General features: G+C 36.5%; 1 protein-coding gene across 1 annotated transcript; it reads left to right on the top strand.

Annotated features, from left to right (window-relative positions):
• Positions 1-1,133: 1,133 nt before the first annotated feature.
• LOC144346454 (B-cell receptor CD22-like) lies at positions 1,134-25,333 on the top strand (the record flags this gene model as incomplete). Its single annotated transcript, XM_085498925.1, has 8 exons — positions 1,134-1,195; positions 6,723-6,790; positions 8,111-8,437; positions 20,419-20,700; positions 21,330-21,572; positions 22,134-22,403; positions 24,203-24,469; positions 25,203-25,333. Coding segments are annotated over exons 1-8 (1,650 nt in total), but the record flags the coding sequence as incomplete, so codon positions are not given.

The following is a 25,333-nucleotide window of genomic DNA, read 5'->3' as shown; positions in this document are numbered from 1 at the left end:
GCGCTGTGCACTGGTAATGTAATCGATTGCTGAATCTTTTAATTTTATAGTTTTTTTTTAAATCCACAGTTGTGCAGTCTTGTAACCAACTCCTACCAAAACAGTGGCGTTACGTCTGTAAACCCACACTTTTTCGTCGTACTTCTAATGCATAGTTCAATGCATATGTAAAAAAAACAATATATATTGTGCCATTGTAATTTTACAACAACATTACCTCTTGCAATTACGCACAATTTTAAATTGAATATGCGTAACTTTGAATTGATCTACTAGTTCATTATTACCATGAACACATGTTCAGTCGTCGCTCACCAAGTGCTAACCATTACAGTGCTGAGGCTTAATTCTGAGGGCAATAATGTGTGAAGAAAATAAAACAGGCCAGGGAAATAGTGTAGAGTTTAAAGTGTTGATATCAGTAATCAAGGGACACACCTAAAGTAATAACCTACACATATATCACCCATCGGTTCAAATATACACACATGTATTCGTTTGAGGATCAAATTCAAGTTGGCCGAATGGCGGTAATTGTAATGTTAAAAAATGTTATTAACGTGTCTGCTATTATTCAGTACCGGGCACTTTGTTTTATTGTATGCAGTTCTGAAGCCATACCTCAGACTCTGACATGACCTGAAAGTTCGTGTTCAAAACTGAATTTGATAATTCTCAGAATTGTGTAATGCAATACCTTGTTTTAACCGTACTGGTATACTCCCCAGTTGTAAAACAAATTAAAAAAAAATAAGTAAATTTACTGAAAATGAAAACTATAATCTTTTTACACCACAAGTATCAGACATTACGCCTAGAATCATGAGAAAAATCAACTTTCTACTATATGGATATATTTGTAATACTTTGACTACCATTCATTCATTTAACATTATGAGGTATCACATACTCAAATGAAAGATGAATGATCATGTCACGTGTAATTGCATTTTGATTTGTAGTTCCTACATTTACAGGTACGTAGGTGGCCATTTGAATGCATATTTATCTAAGACACATAAAGCATAATGACATATTTTATCTGGACAAATAACGTAAAATTAAATCACTGAAACGATAAATTTAAACTTTTGGGCCGTACACGTAGACTAGTTGCAGTGGTTATTGCCGCAATGGGTTTCGATTCACCAATTAGTGCAAAAATGGAAATAAAACGAACAGTAAAGTTACAAAAGTACGTACACACGTTACCACAAGCAGGTTCAGCCTCGGCCAAAATACAAATAGCCAGTATTGACATTGAACCGTTTCAGTCAGATAGTCACCCGTGACAAGGCACGGCACTCAGGCAATCCAACGGAACTAAATCGACGCCAGGAGAATATACCAACTAAATGTATGCAAAGAGATAGAAAACATTTACCACTGGGGTAGTGAAAACCGAACAATAGATTGCACCTAATGGTTTCTCATGTTTAAAATAGTTAAATTACGTAATTAAATATATTTGCGGAGTGAACGTGGTTAGAAAATGTCAATACGGAAATTCGTCAGTTTCGCCATAAAATATGTTCATTGACATATTGTTTTTTAAAACATGTGTAAGTTTGTGTTGGCCTTCCATAGAGGGCGCTATAACACACACGTCATCGTTACAACTAAGGCTTATAGACATTTCATTAGTTGGCGACTGTGGTCATTTCTGTCAACAATGAACAGTTTGGGGACACGACTCCTTCACTATTACGACCACTGTTGGTTACTAAAAAAAACGCATGATGTAACAGTACCCTCATTTAACTCAGTTACTTTGATTGCGATACCAATTAACTGACTTGTTCACTCTGTGAAATGCTTTATAAACATCCAGGAAGCTACTAAAGACACTGCTATCAACAAAGCGCATTGAGAAGACCATACATAAGCCGGTGGAGTGATTAGTTTTGAATCCAAATTGATTGCCTGTTCGCCATAACTAATAACAGCCACGTGCAAAATCGTGATCTTACATCGGAATTCAACGTCTTTAGTTTATTTAAGTGAATTACCGATGTCATCGTAGTAGGTATTGATCATATTCTGATGATGAATATTTTGGCATTCAAGCTCCGTCCAGTTCTACTCATTTAACGCAACTTCGTGCGAATATATGTTGATTTTATTACGTGTGTATTATTAATAACCAGTGTAATGACAGCTCCTGTGAGTAACGTGACATTGAGTTAGTAACTGTAAGTTGAACTCCTGGTTTCCAATCGCTCAGAGTTAATGCATTCAAGATTCTTATTGTCCGAAATATATCTTTTTATCATACCAGCCGTGGTGCCCGGTCTTTTCAACAAAGTAAAAATATGGATATTCTCCACAGACCTGCGCGTTCCTTTGAAATTATTCAGCGTACTAAGAGTATGACTGTCTAGAATAAAGGCGCGAGGTATGAGTGAGTCTTTGGCTTAACTTCAATGGTATCCGATTCGAATAATTACGTTGCGTGTTGCGTTGACGACAATTGTGGTATGGTTTGAAGTCCACATCGTGTATTGCACTTGACATATATGTACCTTCGTGTGCACCAGCTTTGATGTCACGCTCACGTATTTAACTTGAGACGAATGACGGACAAGTATAATCTGAATTTAAATCATTCTGACTATAACAGCTATAACTCAGTGTATCCCATTCATAATTGACTGAGATGCAGATTTCGCTCTTAACTTTCTGAGTGACTCCTCGTGTAGTTTGAAAATTACACTGTGTTTAAATTCATCAGAATTTTATCGAACTCATTGCACGCGCATTTATTTCATGATTCAAATCAAGATGGCCGAATTGTGGCATTATAAAGCCAACACAAAAATGCATGAAGGTTTAAAACATATTTTTGTTTTCATCCTGGAACTGGCTCGCAGTTGTGTATTGATGGATATGGTTTAAACACGGATGCATTGAACACGTTGGTATCTTGATGCCTGTAATTTTATTTTCTTCATTGTTTTGAGAATGTGACATTAATGTGAAATTTGTCTCTAAACATTCACAGGATTTATTGATTTAAACGAATTCCGTAAAGAAGACATTCAAGATGACATCTTTCAGGACCTACAGAAATGTTTATTGGGGAATGAACGGCGGAGATAACGCTCCGACTTCTTTTATTATATATTATTTTTAATCTAAAATATTTTCAACATTTTTGAACATTTAGATTATTTTGTTTTATATTAAATATATAATAGTGTAGATATATGCTAAATGCAGGTTCAATAGTCTTATAATCTGTATCGGTTATATCAATGTAATTATTAAAACAAAGTGTATCATAAAAATATTAGTCAATAATTAGATATTTCCATTATGAACCTTTATTGTTTTTATAAATATCTATAGCAAAAGCTAGTTTGCTAGAGAACGTAAGTAAGTGCGCCCTCACACATATCTTTCCCATATGCTTCTGTTCGGGTGACGCTATAAATGAACTGGTTCAGTCTTAATAAATCATCCATACTGAACACATTGTGGCTATGGTAATGCGTATCAGATATCAAACAACAAATACACAATTCACGTGTGTATCAATAGTACTAGAGCGTGGGTGTGTGAATGACAGACTAAAATTAACGACCTGTCCGTATTCGGAGCGTTTCGAACTGTACATTGAATGCTATTTACCAAGGTATTTAATATGATCTGTTTTTATCATTTAAATATGAATACTTGAATGAGAAAGTTGACCTCAATGATGACCTCAGATAAGCAGACACAATACCTGAACCTCGCCATGCCCATATAAGATAGCAAACAGTGACATGATATCCCGTATTTCGTTGTATTTGTATGAACGCTGTCAAGTGTTTTTATGCACAGTCCGGTGTGGATGAACTGTGTTTCATGTCTGCGTTTGTAACAATCATAGCGACCATGTCATATTTTGCTATGACACATCTAAATTTCATCAGAATTATTTGTATTGTGTACATCAGAGATCAAGGGATTTGTACACACTGCCACAGTCTCATACACTATACTAACTTAGGTTCGAAGATTTTTGTTTGACAATTTTGACGTTGGTGCGCTATGGATAAATATTCTAAAACTCTGGTCTAGAAAGTAGGACTGGCAAGTGACCTTGGGTGTTTTTTTTTGTTATTAAAAACAAAAATGCTTTCCCAGACAACTTGAATTAGGTATTATTTTCTAGTCGACATTCTAGTCTAGTCGACATTCGCAAACATAACCGCATTATTCGACGGACAACATTTCGGTTTAATTAACAAACATTTAAAATAATTGCATGTACTCACATGTATTTACTGCACAGTATCGTAAAAGTAATAAACTGTTTCTGTTTTTTATTGTTTTACTCCAGCACCAGAGACGGTGGCACGAAATTGTGCATGAGGGGCGAGATCTGCTCACAAACCTCGCGCCGGAGGCACGACTTTGCTCCCCTTAAAAATGTTGAAATTTAGACCCTCTGAAACGCTATTTCCTGCATTTTGAAGAACAAATTTTACTGACACAAAGGATTTCAGCTTGATTTTGGAGAAGCGACGCCCCCTCAGAACATTTATTTCGACCTTGCAACCTTCCCGCTGTGCCGCCGCCACTCAGCACGTTGCTATGTAATGGTTGTATGTTTCATAGCCAAACTAATATTTTACGAGAACGTGTTGACATGAGTTCATATTTGTTAGACTAGAATGTCAAATTTCCAGGTATGAAAATCAAAAATACGTTTATATTTCATAACATTTCCCCCCAAGCATTGTCTATGTGTTTAAGCATTTTGAGTAAATTATTAAGAACAAAGACGCATGTTGCTGTTATACCAACAAGCTACCAGTATTTACGACCTTCAGGGGTCATGAAAGGGGCATATAGTTTTGAGTGTGGTTCAATAAACATAATTTTGAAACATTACAAACGAGTGTAACCTGGGAGTCTTCAAATTAGCTTATTGAAAAGGTTTCTGATTGCTGATTAATAAAAAGTTAATGCAATAAATTTACTGCGTATTGTCTATTTTCAGACATTTTTTCTGATCAGTATTTACTGGACTAAATGATGAACGAGATTTCGAAGACAAATTTTGTTGATAGAAGTTATTGCACCAACATTTTTGTGAGAATTGTGCTGTTGAGGAAGATAATCAAATCATTGATAAATTTTAACATGCCATAAAAGTGATTTTTTTAACAATATTTATATATATAACTGTCCGGTGTTACAAAATCCTGAATTTGAATTTTCCAAGGCAGTTTATTGCCTGTTTCTATTCTAATTAGTTTACAGATTTTTAGGTTATAATGTTGAAAATATCATGCAAGACTATGAAATTCTAATATCTGTATCAGAAAAAGACATAAATACCAAGACAGACAAAAGCTATAGACTTACAGTTAGTGATAATGCTGTTTAAACTATTGACCCAAGAATGAAATGTCTTAATTAGAGAATGTGAGCCAATCTTTCAAGGCTTGGAATTCTTTGGCAATAGACGCGTCACCTGAATTCATTGACGCCTAAAAATATTCAAATATTTTCTTTACAATTGAGGCTGGGCTTAACACGAAGTAGTCTCATTGACCAGGCAGGACAAGTAATATTGCCATTCAGACAACTCAATAGCAACTTGCTTTCCTGCCTGCCTGCCTGCCTCAACAGACTATAGTAATTATATAGGTGACGTGCATTGCCTTGAGTGGATGTGTGAAGTTGGAGCCAATATAAAGTATCATGAATGCACAGGGGTAGCAACTAGTTAAATCTCAATTGTACATAGAACAAATTTGTCCTGAAACATCTTGATAGTTGAGAATTTTCAGGAATATTCCATTTTATGAACAAATAATTGTGAAGACCAAAAAAGCATCATAAATGTTTTGCTTGTGCCTTCAAAAGTCTTTTTAAAACCACATGCAATCTTAATTTTTCATGAAGACCTCTTCCCAGAAGTCATCACGGTGACCCAACTACTGCTGACTTTTCACAGCTTTCAAAGTTGAAATGTTGTGTGATGTAATCAAATCAGGTTTCTCTTTCCATACAATTTTGACCCGACTATATTAATCTTTACACTACAATTAAACTGAGAAAACGTGCATTGTCTGTTTCACAATCATATTATTAACAGGCTCTGCCCTTTGAATACATGTCTCAGGTAATTAATACAGTTGCATTTTAACTGTCTCCTTTTTGATTGGATGGACAGCAGTTTTTTCAAAAGAACAAATTGAAGAACTTTTTACTTGATTTTTAGGCTTCACGACTAAGTGTCCCTGCATATTAAAATTGACTAATACTTATTAAATAGCGAAAATGTTTCATGAATTTAAATTGGTTTAGTTTTAAAATCAAAGCACTGGCTAGAAATAAGATGCCCTGCTGCTATTTATTGAGTTATGTTCATCTGAAAATTTATACACTCAACGAAAAAATAAAAATTACTTGGCATTTTGGTTACAGACAGATTTTTACCCATACCCATTTTGTTTTCAATTGAAAATTCCTATTAATTGAAAAATGGGATCGGATCTAGTCTATACATCTGTAGGTGCTTATTTAAGAACATTGATTCACTAACATTGCGTTTCCTATGCAAATTACATTCGCATGATAAAAAAAGTTTTTTTTTATTGCAGTTCTCATTCATTCGTCAGATTTATATTCCCCCATGACCCTAGGTGTTGCTATGCAAAGTGAGAAGCCCCCGCCTTTTGTGAGTTGTGTTATGTTCACATTCATGTTTGTCTTCATTTCAGAGCCAGACTACCTGTAATGATGATGGGAATCTCTCGCTACGTATTCTGCTGTCTATTACCAGTAATGGGTGAGTAGATCGTTACACAGTTACATAAGAGTATGACATACTGGCATTTTTGGGGGTATGGTTATGCTCAAATACAATACACTGATACCAAAATTAAAAATCTGCTGCTTTGCATTGCAGCTACCTTAGTTTATGATGAGGTCTCCTCGAGGATATTTCATTTAATTAGCGTGATATATGACATCATGACCTGTAAACAAGGTTAAATGTTGTTCCAAAAATAATAGAAAATGGATGCTAATCAATATGTTGCCCAAACATTTTGGTGGGACTTCATGTATTCACTGTATAATTTGGACATACCTTGATTGAAAAATTACAGGAAGGAAAGGAAATTACAGTTTGACACTATTATAGATATATTTATAGATGCATGTTGCTAAGTAAATGTCAAGCACACAAAAGGTTATTGCGTCTACATTGGCATGTCAAGTAGACAATACATAATGGACTTATTATTAGTGTACCTGTGTGGTGCTTTCTGTTTTGACATACCATATTTGTTTTATAAGAAGCGCTTTCATGTACATGCATGTAGAAGACCTGAAGATAATGGTTGTCTGAAAAATACGGTACTTGTTTGTGTGATGCCGCTTTCTACAATGCAATGTCACGAATTATTACATTGTACTGCAGTTTATTTTGATTCGTTCCTGAAATCAGAATCGGTATTTTAACACTCAATATGCAAATGAGGTATGAGAGCAAACAAAGTAGTCCCTTTAGGAGTACTGTTTTTTCAAAACGTAGCATAAATAAACCATATTTAGAAGTATGATATTTCTCGCTTGGGGTACATGAATATACTTGCCCAGTGAAATGAAATTTGCACAACAGTATTGGTACTTTTAGGCAGTCACTTATTTTGACCAAAACTATTTTGCACATCACACATGGTATATCCATTGACAACAAAACTTTTCGTCTGCTATTTCTATCCGGTTCAAATTTTTCAGCAACATTTTTGGCAGATTAGGTGTATATCGCATGGAATACTAAGATTGAGAGAACTTAATGTTTGTTGACCACCTGGAAACAATCACCCGTGAAAATACGGCCGCAGGATACACCAAATCACTCGTGAAAATAACTTCCATATGCAACGAAAGCCATGGGGAGGGTGTGGGGTTCTGTCATAGTATGTAGTGGTTGTACTTCGTTTCTTCTGATAACTGACAAACTTTCGTAGAAAATGGAGACTAGTGCATTCGTCTCATACATAGCTATGAATTAGGTTATTTCATGCATTCATAATAAGATTTCTTGTACATTGTATGAACATTACATTTTTTAACTGAATGTATTCTGCGTTTTTTATAGTATTGTCGCAGTCATTTCGTGGTGTTCCCATAGATACTGTGGTTTTGGAAGGAAATGAGGTAATGTTGAATTGTAGTTGGAAAGATTTTGAAAGCACCGCTACAGTCGCATGGAACAGAGTGCAATTATCGTTGTACCTGGGTAACAAAGCAGGCAAACTTTACGCTGATCCTGAGTTTGATGATTGTTGCGAGATTGTCGGTAATACGCAAAACAATGACTTTACGTTAAAGATAAGAAATGCTAACTTTGATGATATGGCGATATGGAAATGTTCCTACTCTGGAACAATCCTTCTGGAAGAAGAAGCTAAAATAACAGTTTTGGGTAAGTGCTATTATAATATTTGTACTTTTTATGAAAGTATAACTGATACTTAGCGATGATCACGCGACAATCCGTGTGATATTTCCCATTCCCTGCCTTACCAGGTAAAAGATCATGAATAAAACAATATAATATCACTGAGTTGTTCTGCAAAAACGTTTTATTATGCAAAAAATCTTGATAGATATGTGCCGCCAGACAAATCATAAATGATTTTTGTCGGTGCTACTGTGTAATGCTTTTTGATTTAAAAATGTAATTTAAAAAATAATTCTGTTATGTATTTTGTTAAAGATGCTAATTGTCTGCTTGTAAAACTGTGAAATATAATTGTGAATACCCCCCCCCACACACACACACAACTTTCCAAATCATACAAAAGTGATTGAGACTGATATTTAATAAATATTTGAGAACAATATTTGAAAAAAAAATGTTTTTGCAACTGCAGTCAAATTACACCTAATCTATTTTTCGCTTGTCCTGAAAGCTGTGTTCTGCGAAGGTGTTGAAGGCCATTCAGGGTCAGCGTCTGACAACAACGCTGTACAGTGCAACTGTATGTTGAGTGCGTGTGTGGGAGGTTTTAATACTGTATTTTTAGTATTTCCTTTTATTTTCATTTTTTATTATTACATGTTTTTGACTTTATTGTACTTTTTGTCAAGATCTCAAATGGGATATGATAGCAATAAAGAATTACTTACTTACTTACTTACAAAGTGCCTATACAATATCATTGTGTTACCTTTGACCCTGTTTCATTTACCCAGATTAAACTGTTTGCTATTATGTCAGTTTTAGTTTACATAAAAAAGTTAAATGTAATAGTAGGGTGTGGAGTTTGTTCTACCCGGATTGTGTCTACCGGGAATGTTTTCTATATCATCACTTATATTACAATTTAAACAAAATGCTATATTACTGTGTAGTGTATTGCAATACTTGATGACCATGTAATTTTCAGGGACAATTTTATGATCTTGTTTTATACTGTAGCACACGAATCTACTGGAGTGTTTTTGTGAACGGCAGGTTGGCCCTGGATTCACGTGACTAATTGACGTAATTTTAAAACATATGACAATTCGTTCCAAATAGCGTTATTTCAAACAACACCACTTAGCATTAAGTAGTAATTATTCCTCGAGGCGTTATATTCGGACAACGAGTGAGCCAACAGCCAACATAGCGACAGACGTATTTAAAACTGTTGTGACGTTGCATCTCTTTCGCGGGCTGAAAATCGTTCTACGATTACATCACTTCCGCTTTAAGATCTCGTAATCGTGACAAGCACTACGGTTGACGCTGTGGCAAATCTTCCTACTTATAATTCATAATTGATATTGTTCTAGCATTTACTAATATTGTTGACGTTTATTATTTGGGCTTAAATGTATTATTCAAGATAATAAATGTTGTTGGATATCGATAATAAGGTGGTTTCACATTGTAAAATAATGCAGGCTTTTGTGGAGGGCAGTGGCTTGACTCAATTTCGAATCAAAATATTCGGGCCGGTATAAATAAATCATAGCTTGGAAGAGGCCTTTGATGAAAGGGCGGTGGTCGTCGCTCAGTGTGTGTTTGAATTTCATGTAAATAAACAACGTGTTGTATACGTCGCTATGAGTCCATATCGAACACCACGCGGCGCGACGTCTATCGCATTTTAATCCCAAGTTTAGGTGGCCTAACTACAGCATGATCAAGCGCTAGATTGCGTAACCGCAACTATCATTGACCTTGGAGGTACACTATTCCGATGAAGCAGACTACCTTTTCGTCGAAATTTGCTACGTACATAAAGGAAAACACCGAGAAACAACACGCTGAGGTCCGGCGTGTTGGAGACTTCTGACGTAACCAAACTGCCGGCCGAAATAGTATGTGAAATAATGTGTGAAAGTAGCGAAAAAAAATGACGACGAGACTCCGTGCGAACTTCCTGTTATACTGCAATCGTTTTATAACCACAAATCGAACAGGTATACCTTCCTAGTTACTTTACTGAGTAATCATATTTAAAATGACTGAAGATTGGGTTTGGGCGTTCCGGTGGACGGACGTTTCGGCCAAGGGTTTCGACCAGGACGGACGTTTCGTCCTTGGTTCTCTTCGGTAAAATCTTCAATATTTGAAATTCGCGCATATCGTTATATGTGTTGGTATATGCTTGTATTTTGTGCATGTGTTTATAACCAATTTCAAGAGTAAGAGTCGTAACTTTCGAAGGTACAAGTATCGTGACTCGTCCATACATTTCGCTTACGTTCATTACACTTGATTAAAGTCCCCGCTTGAGAATGCTATTTACGAAGTTTAAAATAGCTAAGCCTTCCGGATTCGAGCCTCTTGGTTGATTTGACATCGATCGGTATCATTTATTCTAAAAAGTTGAAGATCGGTAAACATGAAATGGGCGAACTAAAATGTCTCCTGCGTTTCACGTGCGACATGTTTATTAAAACAGTTAAGCGAATTTATTTAGATATTGGTGCGTGAACTCTGGAGGTCATTGCCCATTGCCGCACATAATTCAAACACGTTGTTAATAGAGTTCATATTCATATTCACTTCATTTCAAATAAACTAATTCACCATTGGAACATCGCCCAAAAAGATGTCGCTGATCACTCAGTTGTCGCAGCGTGTGTTGTACCTAGTCCATGATACATCCAGTTTCGACTTTTGTAAAATGCGACAGTAAAAATATACGTTTCACTTGGTATCACGTTAGGGTAAAGCTGTGGGGTGGGGACGCTAAACGGCTGGATGTTAGATACCAATTAAAATTACGTGTAAACAGTGCATTATAATTATTCGTCGCAAATAAAACAACAATACGCATGCGTATACACTTCGTTTCGATTTTTGGCACAACGCGAGAGACGGTACATTATTTACCCAAATGTGGAAAAACTACGAGGATTTTGTCGATTTGGATATCGATTGGAATGATATATTGCAAGAGGGACCACAGAATGTTGCTGCTGAATGCATGAAAGAAAGCTACGGAAACGGAGACATCGACGCAGCCATTCATTCTGCCAAGGCCGCAAAAAACGTATCTAACGTAGTTTATATGTTAAAACACGATCTAAGTTTTGTTGAGGGTCTATGGTTTGATCGAAAAACACAAATAAAAAATTAACAGAGAGCCATTAAAACAGCATTGGGCACTTTTTTGAACTTCCACCTTAATATTAATATTAATATTGATAAAACAATAGTTCAAGTCGGAAAAGTGTGTTTGAAAGGGTTGTTAATATCAGATACTCTCACTATAACAGAAGACAGTGTAAATATATGAATCTTCCAAGATGCTATGACGTCATCGGTTACACTCCACAAGCATAACGCGCACTGTTACTTAGATCATGGAGCTAGCTCCATGCTTAGATCAAAGGCGTTTCCCAACCGGGTGTGGTAGAAATAAGTACTGCAGCATTCTATTGGAGCCGAACTACTTCTCCTCCCACGGATTAACAGGAGATTATCTCCAATGCGTTCATACGGTCGGGAGCCGAATGAGAGCCGAGATCTGCCAGGGTTCGATTCAGTTCGATCAGAGCCGAACGGAACCGTGCCCTCAAATAATTAGTATGAAAAAAAACTGGACTGAAAACGATGTTGGTGTCGTGCTTGTGTTGTTTCGTGGCACGATACTGTTGAGCTGGGAGAAAAAAGAAACAATCGCGAGTCTGAGCATGGAGGTAGAAAAGACAATGCACTGGTGTTATGATTTAGGTACCAGTATTTCGAATCCATGCTCGAATAAACAGGAAACACGGCAGCTAAAATGTGTTACAGCCTATTATTCGCTTAAGTTATTGTCATGCAAAATCACCATTTTGTAATTATTCAACTGTAGTGATATCTAAACTACTAGGAACAATCACAGTCACTCTATCTTGTATCTATCATAGAGGGACTGTGGAAGAATCTAAAGCTACTAGGAACACGTCACCGTGCCGTGATCGCTTCTACGATTTTTATCTTTAGTGTCTTTAAAACGTTTCCGTTCAGTCGTTCTCTCAATTTTTGTCGCGTAATTACGTACTCCATTTTTTCTGTTTACCGTTGAGGCATCAATCTATCGCAGTAATTCTTTACTCTGCCAAATATATATTAGGACGTGTATCTCTTCGCCAAGCCGGAAATTGCGTGAAATTACGACAGATGTTGTTTCCACCATAATTGAAATGAGTGGCTACTTGAAGAAGACGATTGAGGGTGTGTTTTGGGCTCCGATAATAGGCCCTTGTCTCACAGTCGGAGCTACGTCACGATCCCCCAAATCCTGGACCAATCACAAACAGGAAAAGACAGGATTAACACCTCTGTTTCCCCCCCACGCTAACGAAAAAATCTTTTGTTTTCTACTGACTTCCTGTTCCGGTCCGTCTGTGAGAATACACGGTCGGGGCCATGTCGGGGCTCAACCCTATCGAAGTTCAACCCCGATGGTTTATTGGAGCCGAACTTGGCTCGAGCCGAACGCGTAAACACGTCCATTTTTGCTGGCTCGAGCCGTAGGGCTCCGATAAAATGCTGTCGTGTGAACGTAGCATATGTAGACAGAAAAAGGAGTGTATTTTTTTTTAATAATTTCACTCGAGCGACGTCACAACTTTGGCATCCCTATCAGTTTTTATCGCCACTTGTCGCAGTGCCAGGGGTTGTTTTAGAGTTCCGGTCTGTTTATAAATATTCATGAAGCAATTACAGACGGTCTGAGAATTATTCGGACAGTCAGTTAACAATATGTCTTGGAACTTTGCAAAACACTTGAGTATTTTCCAATCTAGTCTTGATGGCGCCGTTGTGTTGGCACGCCCAGAATTGAGATCATTTCATAATCTTGCTAGATGGGGGCACGGTTACTATCTTTTTTAGTAACCGTAATGGGGGTAAAACGCTGTTTTCAAAACGACACGCTTTGGTTACAATACAATAACAGGTTATGTTGCATATGCATTCAAATTGTTATAACCATCTGAGTCCACTTGACATAACGCAATTTACAAATCAACTTCTCAGTGTTGAGTATAGTTAAAATAGTTAGGGGACAAAAACAACAAACCTACGTTAAAATAAAAAAATGGGTCTTTTGATTACCGGGGACAAATTTCAATGGACTTGATTACGGGCAATGCATGGCGCAAATATCAAGCGTAAATTCCGCAGTGTGCTCTCGCAATCGCGGATTTAGTCATTTTTACAATAGCATAACGCCAGACTAGTAATAGTACTATTATTATTATTATTATTATTATTATTATATTATTATTATTATTATTATTATTATTATTATTATTATTATTATTATTATTATTATTATTATTATTATTATTATTATTATTATTCTGATGCATAACGGTCCAGTAGCCGACATCCTGTGTGTATTGCAAACAAATAGCATAGCGCCGGTCGACAATTTTTTATTCTCGTCGGAAATTCTGAATGGCGGATTCTAGCAGCAAGCGTGGGCAGATTTTTGGTAAAATAACAACGAAGAAATCGATAGCTAAAAAGGTGTTTGGAGTAATATTCTGAAACATAAAACGCAACTAGATGTGTTTTTACTAAAATAAATGAGTTTGCAATAGACCAATACACTCACCTGACACTACTTTCCCGAATTAGGTTAGTGCAGGGAGCTGGGTCGTGTAAATTACTTCCTACCAACAAACTAAAAACAACAATTAAAAAAACTATTTATATATGGAGGTAATAATATTGAAAAAATAGATGAAATAATAATAATACAAAAAAATAAGCAATATACAGTAAATCAATGAAACATGGAACAAGACTAAATGAGAAAGAAAAAACGTATTAAAGGAGAAAAGTATTTATGTTAATTTGCCAGAAGATGTTGCTGTTGCTGTTCGTGATATTTTTGATAAATTGGGCAACTGGTATCTGTACATTCAGGTTTGTATCACCCATTAATGTTAAAAATTTGTTGTAGTCACTCATATTCGTGAAGTTTATAATGTGCTTAGTAGTCTTTTCAAATAATGCTTTTCGCGATTTTTCGTAAAAGGGGCATTTCATCTTCTACTTTGTTCTTTAAACACAGTTCGCAGATTCTTTTTCCTATTTCGGTTTTTGTTTTGGTGTACCTCCCTGTTTCAATTTTTAGTCTATGGTTGCCCAGACGGAACCTACTTAGACATTCACGTAGTTCGGCATTCTTAATTTTGATCACATAATTTTCTAAAGTAAATTAATTTTTGAAATTTTACTCTCTGAGTTTATTTCTTCTGTTATTGTTATTTTGGTTATCATCAGTCCCTATGTTAATTTCCCTTTCCAATATAATTTATATATTTTTTCAACTTCCAAACTTAATTTCTTGGTTTCCCTGTCGTTCAGTATAGTTGTTGTTTCGATAATTTGTGGTTAGTTTATTTCAGTTAACAGTGTAGTTATGGCACTGTACCATTTGCTGTTTAATTGTTTGTTCATAATATTATTGATGCATCTCTTACCAATTCATTCGATGTATTCATTACTCTGTTGAAGTATTTAATTAGTTGTTTTTTGATGAATACGTCGAGTGGGTATTTTCCCAGTTCCCCATACATACCCAAGATTGATGAGTTCTTCCTGACTCCTAAAACAAAACCGTTATGACAAAAGTTTAGGTGAATTTCTTCCACACTTGATTTGTATGTGCTTTCGTGACCCCAGATGTCACTTCCGTAAACTAGTATGGGCCTAATTAGTTTATCGAAAAGGGATAGCATTGTAATGACAAACGAAACGACGTTAATTTTGACATAGAACATAGGGAGATAGAACAGTGGTGGACTAATCAGAATATCGGATATATATTTAACATTGGTCGCGTGAGTGAGGTGATCATGTGACCGGGCGCGTCATCTGACTTCATATTGGAGTGCACGCCCTGAGTTTTTGGACGAGATGAATCTTTACATTGTCGTGATTGAATAGTGTAACGAAAGAGTCGCTGGAAGCAATGTCAGAGTTGCTTCGTCGAAATGAGTTTGAGAACCTTCAAACCGTTTGGGTCCGCTTCGTGGCATATGCCGAGTTATGTCCGTCTAATCGTTTAGCTCGGCTCGATGTCAAACCGGTTGCCATGGTGTGTATGGGACAATTCATTCTGGTTGTCCAACTACGGAATGCGGTAAACTTAACGCTAGCTATTGTACACTATTGTCGGCGGCTTATTCTCGCCGCCAGAGTTTATTTCCGCTTCGAGACTCAACAAAATAAATCTGTGTAGTCTTGGCGATGCGGCGACTTGGATTCGGTAATACTTCACTATTTGGCTCAAGCAAGCCTGCATGTTAAACGTACGATGTATAATAAGCCGTACTGGTGTCGTTAATTTATAAGTCAAAATAAATATAACAGCGTCGGACAATATACCGTGTTTGCTAAAAAGAATCCCAGTTATTGCTTTTATGTTTGGTCTTGATTACGTTTATTAAAAATCCCTTGGCCGATCATGTCAAGAGAGTGACCCATTACTACTCCGTTTCCACTTTGCGGTTATCGACTGTGCATGTTTGCCGCGCACCGACACAGTCGGTGATATACGGTGCAACATTTTTTTATTTGAATTGGAGGAAATATTGTTTGTCAATGCCAGCTTTGTAAAAAAAAGTCATCTTTTAGCAGGTCACGTTAGGGTGTGGTAATCTTGAATGCAGGTCAACATCCGCTGTATGGTACTACAAACTGATATAATTTTGCTATGCATATATTGTATTAATTAAAATTAAGAAATCTTCTGTAATCAATAATTGGTAGTTTTTTTATGTACAAGTAGCATTGCACGTTGGTCAGAGTCAATTCACTTATCCAAAGGCGTCATTCATTTTACAAATACCTGCATTTGTACACAGTCCCTGTGATTTGTACAATTTAATGTGACGCACATTCTTCTCCGTACACGTGCCGAACACTTGCTTTAACATTGGTCACGTGAGTGAGGTGATTATGTGACCGGGCGCGTCATCTGACTTCATATTGGAGTGCACGCCCTGAGCTGCTTGTGCGTGGACGTTTTTGGATGAGGTAAAACATTCTCATGACTGAATACTAGTAGTGTAACGAAAAAGACGCTGGAAGCAATGTAATAGTTGCTTCGTCGAAATGAGTTTGAAAACCTCCTAACCGTTTGGGTCCGCTTCTTGGCACATGCTGAGTTAAAGCACTGTAAGATAAACTAAGACAAAGGTTTTTTTAGTCCTCTTAGTTTCGTTGTTCTTCCTGGGGTTTATAGTTCCATGGTTAAACGTACGATGTATAAAACGCGTCGCCGTGTTCACAATAATAACTATTATCAGCCCATTACCGACTGGCACCGAACCAATTCTGTCATCGTATCGCTTATTTGGAATAAAAGTCGTGTTTTAAGGGCAGGTCAAAACTTCCACCAGTATTCGACTGAAGTCTGTCACATTGTATTGCTTAACTGAAGAATGACACCTGGTGGTGTGTGAATTGAGTCTTATCCATTTAACATCAACAGACCACCAACTATTAATTGTAGCGGATTTCTTAATTTTTAATATTACAATAAAGGCGGCCCAAAAAATGATATTATTATGGGGAGGGTGCTCAGCACTGCCAATTCACATCACACTTTTGACGAAATGGTATCTCGACGAAATATGCATCGGGATAAAGCATTCTGTATGTAGTTTCTACCAACGAACATTTACAATTTTTCTATTCGTTTTTTTTTTTCCTCAGACGGAAGTGGAATACTGTAAAATGACTAATTTTCACTGGGTTTAAATTTCGCTGATTTACAATTTCAGACATATTCAGTGGGTTTTAAATTCACGGTTTTATCATTTAGATAATGTGTTCTATGCTAAATTTGACATATTCACTGGGTTTTAATTTAGCGCATTTTCCAGTCAGCGAAATAAGCAAAATTAAAACCCAGTGAATAATTAATCCTTTTTTACAGTAGTTTCTCTCTTTCGGTTATAACTTTTGTATAGTATACTGTTCTAGGCCAATAAGATCTTGGTTAGACCACACATATTTCTTAGCAACAGGCGTAGTTGGCACTTGCATGTAGATCCACATCCTATAATGGACCATTATAGTTTTATCAAGGTATTGGATGATCCTTGATTTTGAGCAGGCACATTACATTGACATTGCACTAAATACAACTTCGAATATAATTTATTACAGGGACGTAACGACCAATGTATTTTATTTACCTGGGCCGTAAGCAACCAGGACGAATTGTACAGCTACCAGTCTACAGCTTTTTCAACATCAGCTTCCGCAATTGTTACGTGCACATTGCGGGATTTCGGCACGTGCCGAAATTTGTAAGCCTTCATGTTTGGAGAGAATTACAGCACCGGGTTTACGTTTGTCCGGACCCACATCGGGACCCACTCGACTCGTGCAGGAATCGTCGATCTGTTAGTTGACCCAAACATGGAAAACGATACGCATATGATGAAAACAATAATTGACATATTGAAATTAATTCCTTTTGTCATTACGGTATTTATTATGAGTCATCGTGCAATGAACGGCTTAGAAGATTCGATTTTTTTGGTTTACTTCAATGTAGCATTGCAAGAAAATACCGGTTGCAGCACATGAATATGCGTCGCCGACGACAATTTGCATTCATTCCATTCATTACTACTAGTTATGTGTTCCCTGAAAATTCACCACTGATTTCGGTTCGTGCCGAGCGTTCAAGTAGATCTCTAACGTGAACGCCACTAATGTGTACTCAAAAGTGACTTGGCTGAGAAACGATTACGTACTACAATATACTAACACTGACCACAGTCCCTATATCATAGAGGGATTGTGCACTGACACTCTTTTTTTAACGTTTGAAAGTAATGGTTTTAAGAAACATTCATTGTGTGTTTTAATCATAGGTTAATCAACAGTAGGTTTATAAGTTCAGTCACATCAGACAAAACAAATATCACTTGGTGCCACAGTGGTAACACCTCTTTTGTTGTAGAAGTAACACACGTGATTAGAAACAATGTATTAACCAACAAGTGTGAACTGTTGTGGCTAAGTTCAAGTGCAGCCCCTTACACGTTTTTTTTTCCAAAACGTAAAATATGACGGAACTTCGTTCTATCATAGCCCAACTAGACTTTTTAGATTTTTGAAATGTGACAAAATTGATCTAACAATGACGTACAAGAAGCGTGATGTATTGGAGCTAAGCACGTCTGGGGGTACATCAATCTTCAAGCCTCGACTGTGTTTGTCGTTGATGGCGGGCTCATAATGCGTGAGTAATTGTACTTAACGAGCAATCTCTACCTACAAGGGCGCTATATACGAATCTGGACTAATTTTATATACATGTATTGTCAACGCCCCCACTTAAAATTATAGTTAATACACATTTTAAATTGTATACACACCATGTACGGATAAATATTATAAGGTAGGTCCCGGAAAACGTAAAAATAAATGTAATTTACAATGGGCGTACTCTGCGTACATGACGTGGAAGAACACAAGAATACGCCGGAAACCGTTAACGTAATGATCGGTTACCCAGCTGTATATGCCGTTTCAGTTTCAACGTAAATTGGCGTATATTTCTGCATTTACGTTTCTTCCGTCCAACTTAATCAGCGGTTATTTAGAAGTATACGTTATAAACGTTGAACGGAAATCTGCGTAATTTCAGAAATTATCGTTGATTTACGTTGAACTGAATGGACGACAAACGTAGCATTTCCGGCTGACGGTTACGCGACGGATATGCCACCCCCATAGTCCGACGGTTACGCGACGGTTTTACTGCATAACCGCCATGTAACCGTTGTGTAACCGGACCGGAAACACGCGATTTCATGCCGTGTTGGTTGGTCTCGTAATTTCTTATCTTGTTCTTGACGTTTATGGGAATAGTGCATCGTGGGTAATACTGTATTGATCGAGGTGAAACAAACATCGCTGCCGTAATGCCTGTTGTTCGACTACATCGCTCGTGTTTCTCTTCTTCTCTAAAAGCTCTCTGTTTTCTTTCATTTGTTTTCTATTTAAATTGAACAGCAGTTTGACTGTGGCCATGCATTTAGTCATTGTCTACTGTTTTTCTCGAATTGGTTGATTGTCATAGTAACATACGCTAAGTACAACTAAACGTACATTTGAAATGTAGTCATTCTAAGGTTCAAAATAAACAGACATGAATGTTTAACTTAGTTTAATTCCTTCAGTTAAAAATAGAGTTTCCAAAATAAATAAATAATAACACGTACCCACATGTATACTTTAAGTTTTCATTAAAACAAAGTTTTTGAAATGTTTGGACATGTAGATATACTTTTTAATGGAAAACTTTTCTACCTGTAGTTGCCTCATGCTTAGTACATCTAATATAAAATCTATAATTATTTTCTGATATAAATTTTCATAATTCACTCATTTAATGTTATTTTTTATTTCAGCCATGTATATACAGAAAAGGCTTGAATTTGCCCCGTTATAAATGCTGTTTCTGATACTCGCACAGACACAGGAGTTCTTCCTCAGCTTTCTCTGCTTTTCTGCCTGTTCGCCAATCCATTGCTCCAAAACATACCTTTAAATAGTCGTATTGTCAGTTAACAAGGTCATTCATAGTAACACTTCTATGAGGTTGACGTACTAGAATGAATGGGTTTAATTATCAGTGTTCACTGATAACATCATTGACTGGTCCTCTAGAGGCAAAAAAATGCCAGGCAAAAAAAACGTTTGTCGTCTGAATCGCAGTCCGTTTTATACCCGATTTTTAGGGCATTTCGCAGCACATACAAGTTGTATTTATCGACAAAATTCATTCATAGATCTCAAATTTCAAGTACAGAATGTCAAAAGCCAGACCTCTGCTCCCTTTTAATGTGCCGTCCCTGTATGACATTAGGTGCAAAACAAGACACTTTCTTTACACTTTACTCAACAAATGTGAAATTATTTTATTCATACAGAAGGTCCACCTACCTGTGAAGTGAGCGGTGCTGGTCCAGAAAATGAAGTGGTTGAAGGTCGTAGTGATGCAACAATGTTTTGCATCGGGGGTGGAACACCACCAGCAACTCTTGTGTGGATGAAAGATGGAATTGATACACCAAGCAATGGAAACTCTCCTGTTGAATATTCCCCAGTCTTCAGCAGAGATGATGCAGAGGTGCCATTCAGCTGTAAAATAAGCCATGGTACATTAGCAGACGCTGTCACTTGTGAAGATGTTATCACCTTTGATGTTCAGTGTAAGTACATGTACAGTAAAAAAAAGTATATATACATACATAACAAATAAATCTTGTAAATTCGTTGCTGGGCTTGAACATGAACAGATGTGTTAATGGTGATCCGCTCAATCCCATTGACTGCACCACGTGCTCATGGGTAACCGCAAATTGCACATTTCCCGGAGCTCTCGCCATGATGCGAGCGGCTTGTTTCAGATTAGCATCCTAATGTCAGTGGCCATTTATAGTATCTGTTCCCCTTAATTAATTTTCTTGCTGCCTAAATTTGTCTTGGTGTTACCTGAAATGCAGATTTTTAGTATACTGGTTTTATAAAATTATTTGAAAATGGCAACCCGAGAGTTAACCCTGTATTTGTTCATATTCAATCAATATAGCTTTGAAAAAAATAACAGATCAAATATGGCTTACTCTATAGTAGCGTCTGGTATGGATATTCAGTTTGGCCGATTAGCTGTACAATGTACTCAAATGACAAGACCCTATGAGCTGTTACGATTGCTGTTGAGTGTTGTCACAATAGCTGAATGACAGTTAAGATGAATGACAGGTTAATCGATTATTATTACGCTTTATGGTGCTAAACTAAAATCAGAGACCTCTGAGGGGATATATTTTTTTTTTAGACCCTCCTGATATCAAAATAGATGTGGAACCCAGATACAAAGATGGAAAGATTAAAGAAGGCGAGGACTTCTTTGCTTCTTGTAATGTAATATCGTCAAATCCACGACCTGACAACGTGGCATGGACTTCATTATTGGACAATTTTCAAGTGGATCCTAATAACCCACTGGAAATCTTAAGCATTACACGTGACAAGGCTGGAGAATACATGTGTTCAGCAGAGAATATATACTATGATGGAAGTACATGAAATACTGAAGAGATCATCATAATAGATGTGCAATGTAAGTAGAGAGCGCTATTATTGTATGTGAGAATGGCACTAGAGAGCGCTATCATTGATATTCCTTTTACAAACTCTGGGTATGCCGAGCATACTGTAGAATACTTTATTTTTGCTTGTAATTTATTTTCGCTGAAAAATCCAGTGAACATATTTTTTTTCCTATATTTCACATTAATCAAAAATCAGTGAAAATAAATTTCATACAAAAAGCCTTTTCAGCTAAAATTAATTCCACCAAAAATAAAGTATTCTCCAGTATTACCTTTATTCTATTCACTTAATCTTAATAATTTAAGTCTTGTTAGCACAGAACTCATTTCCCTATTCAGCTATAACAACTTTAATGTAGAGTCAGTGTTTTTGTAAATGATCTCCAAACGTTTTACTGCAGTGCTTTAAGATTTCCTTATTGAAATGAATTGCAAATTCATACAATGTCTTGTTTATATCTGTATGTGCAGATATAAACATGTCCCATGCAATTTATTATTAAAATAATCTTTGTTATAATCACTAGACATTCCAGTTGTTGTGTTGGATGAGAGCAAGACTGTGAAAGAGGGAGACGCAGTGAGTATGATCTGCAGTACTTTCATCACGGAAGCCAATCCCGCTGCCAGTGAGTTCCAGTGGATCCGTAATAGTGCTGTGGAGCAGACCACCGAAGAATTAACCTTAGATAGCGTAGCACGAAGCGATGCTGGGTTGTACAATTGCTGGGCCTTCAATTATTTCTATGATGGCAGTCCAGGCAAGGGAGAGAGTACTACTGAGCTTGTTGTCCAATGTAAGTGTAACACTAATTGTGGATTGAGGTCATTGGTCAAAAATGTTAATTGTAGTATAGCGCAAATGTAACACGCTGATTGCCATGAAACTGAACAGATGTGAATAGTATGTTTTCAATAGTATGTTTTCTTTCATATTGCATTTTACAGATTCTTCGTTTCAAACTGTTATATTATTTGTCATATCTTCATCTTCTATGCAAGAGTACGTCACTAATTTCGTGAATTCCATGCAATGGCTTTGATTGGCCTTGTATATATATTATAAGCACTGTTGCTGAGTTAGATGACATTCCATTTTTAATTTTCATTGAGGCCAAATAAAACAAATATTGCATTTGTGACAACTCTATCTTTCCCAGATTTTCAGGCTGATCCTGTATCTTTTTATGGCTAAGACAACTTTTAACTCTATTTGAAATTTCTCATTAGTCTCCGTTCAGGCGTAGCCTGAAAGGCGACTACTAATTCCTATTTCTGGTTCCTTCCGTCCACCCCCTTTATGTCTCCAACATTTTCTCAGAAATTCTGCAGCAGATTTTATGAAATTTGGCAGGTTGATGAGCAAGTCTCTGTTGAACATGCACGTAATTTTTATTTCCAGATCAGAAAATCCTATGTGGGTCAAGATTTTCATCAACAATTACTTCTTCCTACTGCACTGACAGAACAACTGAGCATGCTCAGAATACATTGATTCGGTTAGATTCAGATTTATGAATTATTGATTTCAGATTCACAAGTTTTACCAAATGTATTCGATCGGTAATGTATACTTTTCAGAACTCAGAACCTCAAAACCTCAGAACTCAGACCCAACTTTGCAGAATCTCGGAACCAACTTCTAGAACCCAATTTCAAAATAGCTTACTTATCATTGGAAGTCATATTTTAGGTTATTATTAATATAACCACACCCTACCCAAAAATATGCAAATTAGCTAACTTGATTTAAGCAACCATTGAGCCAATTTCGTTCATATTTGGTAGGATTACACCTTGATACGAGTAGATGTGCTTCTGACAGCAATGACCAAGCTTTTCCAAAAATATGCAAATTAGATCAATGCAGTTATTTGATGCTATCTCTACCAGCACCGTGTCGATTTTATTTGCATTTGGTATGATTACACCTTGGCAAGAGTAGATGTGCTTTTGGCAATAATGACCACACCCTCCCAAGAATATGCAAATTAAAACAATGCAGTTATTTGATCTTTGATTCGACCCAGGTCCTAGTTATATACTAAGACCTTAATTAACAAAGAATTCATGTACATCAAGGTTCATTCAGATTTATGAATGTATGACAAGTAGTTTTGTTTTACTTGTGTATTCTGAGATTCTGAACATGGGTCAGTGGAAATTTTTGGTGGTCAGTACAGATTAGATTATGGGAAATCACTTGATGGTGACTGTGCCCACACAGATTACATATTCATTCACATGTTTGCAGATATTGTTTGTACTACTTTATAATCAAAGAACGGAGACTGTGATATTCATGTCTTGTTTTTTTAACTAAAATGTTAACCATTATGCAAAATGTGACGTATTATCAAAAATATCCTCGTATAGTATGGGCCAAGCAGCTTCAAAGAATAATAAATTATTCATTTTCATAAAATAGTTGTAATAAATCAATATTTTTATCTATATTTTTTTTGAAACCTGATAAGACAACAACATAGACCAACATTGGTTTAGAATGATAAAAAATGATCAGAAGTTTGTACCAATTTAAAATTTCAGCTGAGAAATGTATGGTATCGAATAATTTACAATTTCATTTTTCCAGATGCCCCTGTTGTGACTGTGCCATCAGTGGTAGCTCGTAGAGTAGGAGAGACACTGACAATTGAGTGTGAGGTTGATTCTCTGCCTGCACCAGAGTCAGTTCAGTGGGTTGCACCAGGTGCGGATCAGCCACTCAGTCAGACATCTACTGTGGAATTAGTCGACATTGGTAAAGGTGAAGGCGGAATCTACACATGTAATTCACAGAATACTTTCTATGACGGTGTACAAGGCACTGGTAGCGCCACAACGATAGTACAAATTGAATGTAAGTATTGCTCATTTCACTAGCGTTTGGAAGCCCTTGTTGCCTTTAATATAAGATCGCAGGGCCCATAGCATTGGGAAAATCATTTGAAAGTCTTTGGATTTTTTTTGAGGTCTGGAAAGTCTTTGAGTTGCCTTCAAATTGCAGGAACAAATCTTTGAAAAGTCTTTAAATTTCTTCATAGTTATTAATTCATTTCAGAAAGAGCTGTTGGTCACAGGTTGAACCCTGAAAGTAAGTGTTCATGGCTATGAACTTGTAAATAAATTATTTTTGTACACGTATGAACTGCTATTTTGAATTTTGATGAGCTTTGGTGATGATGTTAACTGAATTAAGGGTCAAAATGTCAAGGGATGCAAGAAAGTTTAGGAAAAGGTCTGGAAAAGTCTTGGAAATCATTTGGCTCTCGGATCACCTGTGTGGTTAAGATTTATGGCATGAACATTTTGTATCACGTGTCTAACTTGAACAGTTATTGCCTTGAATATGCAAGAAATAGATCTCTTTGAATATACTTTGATTCATTGACGAGTTACAATTGCACGATGAATGTGCATTTTGACATTGAACTATGAAAAGAAAAAAAAAGAATTCAAGTTAAAAATGTAATATTTTGATTTCAGCGAAATGTTTTTTACATTGCAGAGATTCGCAGTCAGCGAAAATCCATTATTCAAGATTCCTAGTGTATTCTATATTGGTCGAAATTTTGATGCAATTATTTTCTCAGATGGTCCTGAGGTGAGTCTGGAAAGTCCATTATTGCCAGTAACTGAGGGAACCAAGGTGACTATTAACTGTACTGTTGATAGCCAGCCACCACCTTTTAAATACGAGTGGACACAGTTCACGAACTTGGCG

This window comes from Saccoglossus kowalevskii, chromosome 5 (assembly GCF_978046115.1).
Source record: "Saccoglossus kowalevskii chromosome 5, keSacKowa6.1, whole genome shotgun sequence".
Taxonomy (NCBI): Eukaryota; Metazoa; Hemichordata; class Enteropneusta; family Harrimaniidae; genus Saccoglossus; species Saccoglossus kowalevskii.
The sequence above is the reverse complement of the archived record's forward strand: the minus strand, read 5'-3'. Positions and strand labels throughout refer to the sequence as shown.